Source organism: Mus pahari, chromosome 3, assembly GCF_900095145.1.
Source record: "Mus pahari chromosome 3, PAHARI_EIJ_v1.1, whole genome shotgun sequence".
Taxonomy (NCBI): Eukaryota; Metazoa; Chordata; class Mammalia; order Rodentia; family Muridae; genus Mus; species Mus pahari.
The window spans coordinates 79,453,891-79,464,428 of record NC_034592.1 but is presented as its reverse complement, the minus strand read 5'-3'; the positions used below and the strand labels follow the sequence as shown (position 1 = coordinate 79,464,428).

Sequence of the window (10,538 nt, the reverse complement as noted above, 5' to 3'; positions counted from 1 at the left end):
ACACACACACACACACACACACACACACACACACACACACACACACATGTACACACACAGTATACTCACATCTCTCACACAGAGAGATTTTTTTTTGAATTTTTTAAACTTTAAGTTTATTTATTAATTTCATTCATGTATATTATGCATTCCAGTCCATTTGCTCAGCCTCTTTTTTCCCTCCAATCCCTTCCCAGACTTATGACTTTGGAATTCTTGCATTGATATACATAGTGGGGGGGGGGGGGAATCTGTTTTCGTTCCGACTTTGATGGCTATGTTCATTGTCAGATAGATCTCTAATTTTAATTTTTCCTACTTACAAAATTGATATAAAGAATGTTCTAGATTTGTCTAGGACTTTCACCCTCATCTTCACACAGGGAGATTTTTAATGGATGTATGATAACTCCCCCAATCCCATGTAGTTGCAAGGATAGTAATGAGTGTAGGGCCATCCCCTGGAGCATGGTCAACCCATCTGGTGCCGAACCCATGACAGAAACTGACTCTTCCTCCCCCAGAGGTAATCCCTGGTGAGGCCTCATGAGCCCTTCCTGCATGAGGGTAGCCATAGCTGCTCTGGGTTTATGAGCACAGTAGACCTGCCATGCCCAGAAGACAGTTTTACTCCAGCCCGCCCTGCCTCTGGCTCCTCCAAGCCTTCTGCCCTCTCTTTCTCAGTTGTCCCTGAGCCTTTCGAGGAGAGGATATGACACAGATGTCCCTCCCGTTTGTGGGTGAATACTCTGTATCTGGACAAGTTCTGAGTTTCTGAGTTACCCACCATTCACTACGCAGAGACTTCTCTGCTGGAGTCTGAGAGCTGCACTAGCCAGTGGGTACAGAGAAACAGATTGCAAAGGCGTTTTGATACAGTATCCATTTAGCAGAGTAATAGTAATAGGTCCACCCCACCCAACCCCCAGGAACTGTGGATTCTCAGCCAGGTTCCCAGTCCCAGGCATCCCTTCCCTCCTGTAGAGCAGACTGTAAATCCAATCAGGTGACAGCTGCTAATCCCGATAGCACCGTGCCATACTGCACCCATGAGCATACGTCGCCATACAGCCTGATCTTATTCACAGCTAGGTAAGACTGTCAGACTTTTTTCCTTTAATAACCTACATAACACCTTCTTGTGCTATTAAAGATAGCCAGTGGAAAAGAGCTTCCTGCTCAGCAGCAACTAGATTCTTCCATGTCCTCTGACCAAAGTCTGTGTTGTCTCCAGAAACCGGCTCTTATCATCAAGGGCTGCTGGGCTAGCCTATCCTTACAACCCTGAGATCTGTACTGAGGTCCAGATAAAGAGTCATTGGTCTCATTTGTCTCTAACATGTTTTGGATTCCCAGATCACATTCCAGGTCAAACGTGTAAAGAAACCCAAAGGAGATCATAAAAAACCTACTGGGAAAAAAGAGGCAAGTCAGGCAGAGAATGGACAGCGTTACCAAGCAAACTTGGAGATCACTGGCCCAAAGGTGGCATCTCCTGGGCCCCAGGGTAAGTGAGGCTGTCTCCCATCTCATTCCTTACTCCAGGTCACTGTCTCGTTTCTCACAGGAGATGTGTTTTATGACTTAGAGCAGTTCCAGTGAGAATTTAGAGAACATTATCAGTCACTAGTATAAGAAAATTTCTATTAACTCTTTAGGTTGAAGACCACTGCCATGCACCCAGTTGAGTTTTTCCCCCAGCAGTTAAAAAGTAGCAATAGAATTCCTTTTTTAAAATATTATATCCCTTTTTAAAGTAATATTTTTACTATCTTAGACTAATAATTCAATTCATTAAATTCTGTCTTATCTAAGTTAAATAAATAAAATATTGAGTAGGGTCAGCTTATCCTAACTCAGGATGTACCTTCGTCAGTCCTACATGTCCGAGTATGGTCTCCTGCTGTGACAGGTTAAAAACTTGGATTGCTTGTGCTACTAAAGACTTGCGTTGAGTTACAGAAGGCAAACACCTCCTTCTGCTGAGTCCATCTATATTAGTAGAAAAGACAGCCAGGTGTAAAGCATGGAGGTGACCATTCTGAGGGGTTCAATGTCACTGTAAGGAGTCATCATGCAAGACAGCCACCACAGCAGTGTTTATAGCATCTCGCGTGAAGGACGCTCCAAGGTAGAGAAATACAAAAGATAATTCTGACACTAGGGAGGCAAAACAAAAATCTGAGCAATGTGATTTTGCAGGATATTTTTATGTATTTGTGTCATATATTTTCCATGGGGGCAGGGGTAATATCAATGTCATTTAAAGACCATAAACAATGCGACAGTAAGATAAAATATTTATAGCTACTTTTATCAGATGAACATGCAGCACTCCCACTGTAACGAACGTCCAGTCAGTAGCAGTCAGAAAGAGTGGACATAAACAGCTAAGGGTTTGCTTACCAGACTGTTTAAATGTGCAGTACAAGGCGAAAACCAGCAGAGCAAGCCTGAGCTTAGTGTGACAGATGGGTCAGGGGAATTTAGAACATAGTGATAATTCTTCTACTAATGCACTTGAGGAAAGTTGTCTCATATATACCAAAAATATATGCAGAGTTCCTTATCCTAGTAACAACTGATAAGCAACCTACATACTGCACTTTCCTCATTAACTGTATACAGCATGTGTGTGCCACATGCAGTGCAGCAGAGAAACATAGCACATCAGTGTAAGGACGTCCCATCCTGGCAGTGATCCCATCCTGACAGTGGACACACGGTGTCTTAGCAACTGTAGTTTTCTCACATTTCATATCTCTAATACATGAGATGCATGTCACAGATGATGTTTATAACAGTCGTCAGGTTTTTTTTCTGTCATACATTGTCTTAAGTTATCTATCCTGTGGAGTTGACTGTCTCTTGGATCAGCTACACTGGCCTAGCAAGCATGAAACAGTAGAAGCAAGTCACCACAGCTGTGCACATGCTCTGTGGTGCTAAGAGAACTATAGGTCATCTGTGGTTTCTTTGTGGCCCTTCCATCTTACAGATATGTTCTGATGATCCTATAGTACTTTAAAGAAATAAAAAGCTTCTCACAAAGGGATAACTAAAGCCTACATGGCTGAGATTATCTGAGAACATCTGGGCAGATGTGTGTTTGCTTGCACTGGGGGGAGGGAGATTGACGTGAAAGCCTTCCTCTCACTAGGCAAGTCACCTTCTGAACTACACCATGGCCCCCTTTAAGCAGTTCCAAGTGGTCTGAGCTTAGCAGACCCAAGTTGGGCACTGAAGACACTTGCAAATGAGATCATGAGCTGCTTACTGTCCTTGAAGGAGAGTGCCCTCAGTGTGGAGAAAGTGCAAAACTACTACAATATTTTAAATAAGTATCAATTCTGACCATCATCAGCTAATAAACTTCCGGTGAATCATGTCCAAGTTTTAAAGCAAATTATTGAGCAGATGTTTGTCAACCTATGGGGAGAAATGGAGATCTTTGAGAACCGTAATAGACATACTAAGTACTAATAATAACATAATAATGACAAATGAACTAATTTCATTTCCTTTTTTGGCTAGGGCTTCTAGACTGGAAGACCAGGGAAGTGCCATAGACATAATATAACTGGATCTCAGCAAGGCATTTAACATCCTCTTATGATATCCTTGTGACCAAGATGGAGAGATGTGGGCTCGAAGTTTCCCACTGCCTACAGGAAAAAGTGCAGACTTCCTAGTGTGCCACTCAAGACCCTTTATAAAGCAGCCTCTCTCCACCCTCCACCACCACCCAGGAAGCAGCCATGCTCTGATTTTACCCATGCCTTTGCATACGCTGTTCCCTCTGCCTGGAATGCCCTTAGACCACCTCTGCAGTGCTAAGACCACTCACCCTTTAACTTGAAACTCAAGTGCCATTTCTCCTTTGCTGCCTTCAGACAGAAAGAAGTAGTTGTTCCTTCCTTTGTACAACTCTTGGGTTCCTCCTTGAACACTCTGCTGTGACAGTGTGCCTGTTTCCTTATGTTTGCCTTCCTCACTAGCCTGTGAGCTGCAGAGCAGGCTGCCTCCTCATATGTGTACCCCAGTGCGTTACACAGTTCCCAGACCCTTATAATAGGTGCTCAATAAATATTTCTCAAGTGAATTTTTTAAATATAAAAAGAAAGTGACCTTTATTGTTTAATGTATGCATTATTCAAAGTTATTTTGAAATTCTTCCAAGCTGATCTTTTTTTCTTTATTAAAATCTGAATCTAAATCCCTGCCTGTACCTCAGATGTTTTTCTCTTACTGGTAAATTCCTACAGTGTAAAAAGTGCTGCACAGAATTAAGGTTCTCCTCCTGCTCATCCCCTTCAGAAGCCCATCAGATAAGACTTTATTTTGCTCCTTCCTGGGGACTTGACCTGAAGTAAAAGGCTGAGAATGAACAGGAGGTGCCTTTGCTAGCACAGGAATTGGAAACATGTGTTAGAGTCACATAACTTATGTCTCAGTTCTGCCTCTGTCACACCTCTAGCCAGAGAACTTTGGGTGAGCCGCTCCTAACCTTCTGAGTTAGCAGCTCCTCACCTCCCTCCTCTTCTGAGCTGTGGGGACGAAAGCCCAGTGAGCTTGGGAATTATGAGCACTGAAGCAGAGCTTCTGAACACACAGGAGATGCTCTTGCAAGAAATGGTGGCCTTACAGTGTCACAGATCCCATCCTGACACTGTTTCTTTATAGCAGTGACTGAGGGGCAATTTTGCACCCATGGAATATTCAGCAGTGTGTGGTGACATTTCTTGGGGAGGCTGTGCTACTGAAATCTAATGGGTTGACGCCCACGTGCTACTAAAACTGTCCTTCAGTGCACTACAGTGTCCCTACAACAAAGCATTATCCACCCCAAAATGTCACAGTGCCAGGGCTGGATGCTTGCTTTAGAGATGTGTGTTCCCATTAAGTCAGACATATCCTCATAAAATCAAAACCAGAAGGGTAAAAATGAAACGTGGTAGGAATGTTAGTATCTAAGAGTCTCTGAATCCTTATTTCACATTGGCCAACCTCAAATGCAACAAAGGATGATTTTTATTTCATCTTTGAGAATAAGGCCTTATTTCAAAGAGGATTTTTGTTCCCATTGCCACGAACGATAAGATGGTAATTAGATCTGTTTTTCTATGATGCACATTCTAAAGACAAGAAGAAAAATGGGCACCACCAACCATACCAGTTTGGGTGATATCATTTAGGGGAAACAGCTGCTTAGCTTCCATTCGTTTGTACTGTATCCACTCATGACCTACTTTCCTTCCAGAAAAGAAACGTGACTACCAGAGTCTGGGGTGGCCTAGTCCAGATGAGTGCCTCAAACTCCGCTGGGTAGAGCTAACTGCCATTGTGAGCACCTGGCTAGCAGTTTCTTCAAAAAACATTGAGTAAGTATCTTTGACATAACCTTCCTCATGGAATTTCCTTACCAATGAGCCACAGTGGCCTCCGCTCACGCCAGCAGCATCTTCTGTACCATCAGTGATCAGAAGAGTCGTTCTGGCACTGTGAGCGGCTGAGCTTGGCTAGCTAGGCTCAGTCCATGCAAAGGGTGGTAAATGAACCTGTTCTAGGTGCCTTTGTCCGTTGCAAGCTGTTGCAAGCTGTCAGACATAGCACATGGTTCATGTTGAAGACCAGATCCTTGTCTTTAGAAATACAGAGGTCACTGCGTAGACATTGTGCCTTTTAGGGGAGGTAGGGCAAATCTAGACTTAGCTACACCTGTGAAGAGAGCAAGCTAAGGGGCTTTTGCTGACCTTCTGCCCTGGAAGTGTTGCTGTTCCCCACATCTGCCCCATTTTGGTTCATAATCAAGTCGAGCTGAGTGACTGCTCCTAAACGTTCCTTCATCACAGATGCAGTGACCTCCCAAATTTCTATCCTAAAGACCCAGACTCATTTATACCCACAAGCTCAAAAAAATACGTATTTTCTTGCCCAGTGTCCAACATTAAAAAAATAAAATAAAACATTGATCTTGTTTCTCCATTTCACATTTTTTTTAAGATTCATTTTTATTTTTTAGTGATGTGTATGTGTGTATGTGCATGTTTGAATGTAGGTATCCATGGAGTCCAGACAAGGACATAGAATTCCTTGGAGCTAGAGTGCAAGAGGCTCTGAGCCACTTGATGTGGGCACTGGGAGCTAAAGCTGGGACCTCTGAAAGAGCAGTATGTGTTCCTAACCACTGAGCTATCTATCCAGCTCCTCCATTCCTCATTCTCAGAAAATATGTTCAGCAGTATTCAGGCCAGAAACCCAGATATCATCTTTTGCCGGTTCTTACTTCTTGGATGCCCTGAGACCTTTCCAAGCTGTCTGCTTTTCTGCATCCACACTGCTGCTTTGGAGTGTCTGTACTACAACACAGGTGTATGTGCGCCTCCAGCCCTGCTCATTCTTGCCTTGGTTTTTCCCATTTGCTTCCTTCTGTGAGAGTTCTTTAGATGTAAATCAGGCCTTCTGGCTCTGCCCCTACCCAGCCCAGTCACAGCCTTCACCCCAACGCCTTTGAGCTCCTCTGCTTCAGGAAAGCTGTCACAACCATCCCTCCTCATGGGCATGCTTTCAGTATTTCGTGTTCTCTAACTTAGCACATCTGTAATCCTACGCCTTCCAAGACATTGGCAACATAACAACTAGGACCTCATATGTTTAATGATAGGCTTAGTATCTGATGTGCAGTAGGTTTGGAATAAATAACCAATGGAGCAATAAATGTTTTCCAAACACAAGTTAAAATGTTTAAAGGAAAATGTAGTGGTGCCAAATTATGTAATACATCTGGTTGTTTGTATGGTCAGCCTGTGAGAGGTGATCTCCTGGGCTGGGGAGGCGGCTAAGCAAGGTAAGAACACGCACGTCTTTCTAGAAGACCAGAGTTTGGTTTCCAGAAACCATATGAATGACTCAAAACAACTTTCAGCACCAGGGATATCTGTGGCCTCTGGTCACCTGCACATACTGACACAGAGATACACATAGGTACATAATTTAAAATTTTCAAAATCTTATTTAAAAAAATAACTTCTAGAAGATAATGAAGTTAAGTACTTGTATTTGACACCCAATACAATGACTGTCCAGTTGAGTCTGCCTTTACTGTCTAACTTTAGATGATTTTCTCTGTGAGCAACAAGTATGCTTCTGTTTGTAATGGAAAAGTAGGCTGTAAAAACCAGTTGTATGTCTTACTGCTATCTGTTCCCTGAGAGAAGAAATCCTAAAGGAAACCCACTCATTTCAAACCCTCGCTGGTGAAGGAGCACCATATGGAAGTTACAGGTGCCGATTGTTAGAACCCTCTCGAGCTACTTGGATTTTCCATGGTTAATGTGGTCATCTCCATTTTCCAGCATCACAGAACACATAGACTTTGCCACACCCATACAGCAGCCAGCCATGGAGCCGATGTGCAATGGCAATCTCCCCACGAGCATGCATACCCTGGACCACTTACACGGAGTGTCCAACAGAGCCAGCCTGCACTACACGGGTGAGAGCCAGCTAACAGAGGTAAGTACTCGGGTTTGTTCGGGCTGTGTGGTGTTAGCCTCATAGTTACAATGTAACTGACACCAGACAGCAAGAATGAGCAGCCAGGGCTCTTATCTGTTTTAATTTTTTTAGTTCACCTTGACTTAGATAGCTTTCAGCCAAGCCTAATTCCATTCAGGCTCTTAGACAAAGCTTGTAATTCTTATGACTGTAACCAGTACACTTATCAGGGTGGACTGGCTTCTGCCTCCTACAGAGAGGCTCAGGAGAGAAACATTTGGGGCAGTTATTTTCCTGCTGACATTCTTAAGAAAGGCAAGAAGACCAACCCAGCATATGCCTAGCAAAGACTGTACCTCAAAGGAGATTTGGAAAATATGTCACAAATGCCCATGTTAAAGGATAAGCTATATAAGATAGCAGATAATATACAATGGCATAATTCAGAAAGATGTGGTAGAATGTCATGATGGTTAGTTTTATGTCAACTCGACACAAGCGAGAGTCATTTTAGAAGAGGGAATTCAGTTGAGAAATGACTCCACAAGACTGGCCTATGGCACATTTTCTTGATTGATGTGGGAGTGACCAACCCTGGTGGTCCTGGGGGCTATAAGAAAGCAGGCTGGGCAAGCCATGAGGAGCAAGCCAGAAAGCAGCACTCCCTCCTCTGCAGTTTGTTCATCAGTGACTGCCTGCTGTGATGGAGTGTGTCTTGAGAGTTGTAAGCTGAAATATACCCTTCACTCTACATGTTATTTTGGTCATAGTATTTTATCACAGCAATAGAAACCATAACTAAGACAAATATATTTATTGGCATGAAGAAAAGTTAAGAATATATTATATTAAGATATAGATGGGGCTGGTGAGATGGCTCAGTAGGTAAGAGCACCCGACTGCTCTTCCGAAGGTCTGGAGTTCAAATCCCAGCAACCACATGGTGGCTCACAACCATCTGTCACAAGATCTGATGCCCTCTTCTGGAGTGTCTGAAGACAGCTACAGTATACTTAAATATAATAAATAAATAAATAAATCTTTAAAAAAAAAGATATAGATGACAGTTTACACACACAGCAAATATCTGGAAATATACATGAGGACATTAACAGGTGGCAGAACTATAAGTAGGTTTGTTAACTTACTTTCTAGTGATGCTGGTATGATTGTGTTTTCTATGTCTGTAAGGTTTTCTAAGTGGGAGAGGACCGTGGACTGTCAAGAGTCCCCTTAAGTGTATCTTCCACACACTGGCTTCCCCAGTAGATGCACAACAGTGTCCCAGAAAAGCATTTTGCTGGGGTGCTCCACCCCCAGCTGAGCAATGATGGCAGCATCCAAATCCAGCCTCTTTTTCAGCTCTCTCACCAACCATCTCCTTCTGTTCCAGGTACTGCAGAATCTTGGCAAGGACCAGTATCCACAACAGTCACTTGAACAAATCGGCACCCGAATTGCCAAGGTTTTGGAAAAAGTAAGTACCCCAAGGTGGCTAGAAATTGTTGCCCGCCCTCCGACTTCTTTCTAGACTATTGGTCCCCACATGGCTCTCGCCCTTCTGCCTGTGGCTAATGTGACCAGAGGTTCACAGTGAAGTGAGCCCACTCAGGGTACTCAGCACTCTCATAACTCCTCAGTCACCACTCTTCCCACCGCTCCTTTGCCTTCTGGGATGAGGCGTACCCAGTCAGCAGGCCTCCTCTCCTCCGCCTGTGTATTGAGAGGCGGTGCTGCTGCTAGGAATTGTAGAACCTGGTATAGGAAGTGATGCAGTGTGTGGCAGGGAAGAGCATGATAGACAGGAAATACCTTGTGAAGTCATTTTCTACTTGAGTCCTCAAGCACATTTACAACACTGTATTTCCAGCAGCCAGCTCAGAGAAGGTACCTGAAATGTCTAAGATGGCTTATCTGCCTGTGTGTGATGCTCTATAAAAAAGAGGAGTTACATTTTTAATTTGATTACTCTGTAGCTAAGAATCAATCTAATAGTATCTGATATTAAAGCGGTTATTTCTAACAGCGATTAAGCAAAGCAACTCAGTTCAGTGTGAGCATGACAAGCAGCCATAACAGCTGCCTTCCTGTGGGAATTACACATGGGAATTGTCCACTTGTAACGAAAGTAGGGCACAGATGTGATCTACAGACCCAAGAGTTAAATAAGTAAATAGTAAGAAGCAAGGATTGCCGCGAGTGCTGGAGATCGACACAAAGGCCTATGGGAAGTGGAGGCAGAAGACAGGCCAGGATGACAGTTTCTGAATATGGCCACAAAAGTCTACTCCCTGAAAGGAAGATCCTCAGTGATGCAGAGAGCTGGCACAATAGTGATCCAGACTCAGGACCACCATACAGAGGAACAGCAAGGCTCACCAGAGAGCATGCAGCAGGAAAATGCTGCTGGCGCCAAAAGCATAATTGAGTCTAGACTTCTTGCCATGAATTTTAAAAATAACGCGAAAGAACTTATGAATCAAAATCACAGAGCAAAACTAAAAATGCAGGGAGAGGCTAGCAAAGGGTGTGAAACCAGGATTCTCACCCTGAATGCTAGCGAACAGTAGACGAGTCACAGGCAGATTGGCACATTGGAAGTCGCAGCAGGGAGAATACAGATGAGCACAGGAGAGAGGTACAGGATAGGAAGAAGATGGAATACATATCACAGAAGAATGGAAGTACACATGATGGGAAAAAATGCAATTGGAGCTACAACTAAATAAGACTTGGCAAGTTTTTTTATTTCTGTAAAATAGGTCAGGTTAGGCATCTTCCAAAAGAGTTAACAATGATGCTTATCCAAGGAAGTTTTTCTGTTCTAATAAAGCAAGAGAGAGTCCTTGATGCTTCCCTCATGACACAACAGTTCAGGCTCCAGGAGAGAGCACCCCACTTCAGAGCGATGGCATCCAGTACAGGACAAAAGTGCTTCTGAGTTACTGTCAGGCTTACATGAAGCAGGCGTCTACAGACCTTTGTGTTCATTAAAACCACAAACAGCACAAGTGTGAGTGTGAGCTCACTGAGAGCGAGCG

At 43.5% G+C, this 10,538-nt stretch overlaps 1 protein-coding gene across 4 annotated transcripts in view; it reads left to right on the top strand.

Annotated features, from left to right (window-relative positions):
* The window catches only part of Ttc17 (tetratricopeptide repeat domain 17), a 110,733-nt gene that overhangs the window by 76,074 nt on the left and 24,121 nt on the right, over window positions 1-10,538 (top strand). For 2 of the 4 annotated variants that reach the window (XM_021193294.2, XM_021193293.1), the window contains 4 exons: window positions 1,357-1,507; window positions 5,261-5,381; window positions 7,356-7,515; window positions 8,891-8,974. In XM_021193294.2, coding sequence (XP_021048953.1) covers window positions 1,357-1,507; window positions 5,261-5,381; window positions 7,356-7,515; window positions 8,891-8,974 — 516 coding nt within the window. Of the gene's footprint in view, window positions 1-1,356; window positions 1,508-3,534; window positions 4,351-5,260; window positions 5,382-7,355; window positions 7,516-8,890; window positions 8,975-10,538 lie in introns of those variants that run through there. The other 2 variants (XM_029535983.1, XM_021193295.1) reach the window with 2 other exon arrangements.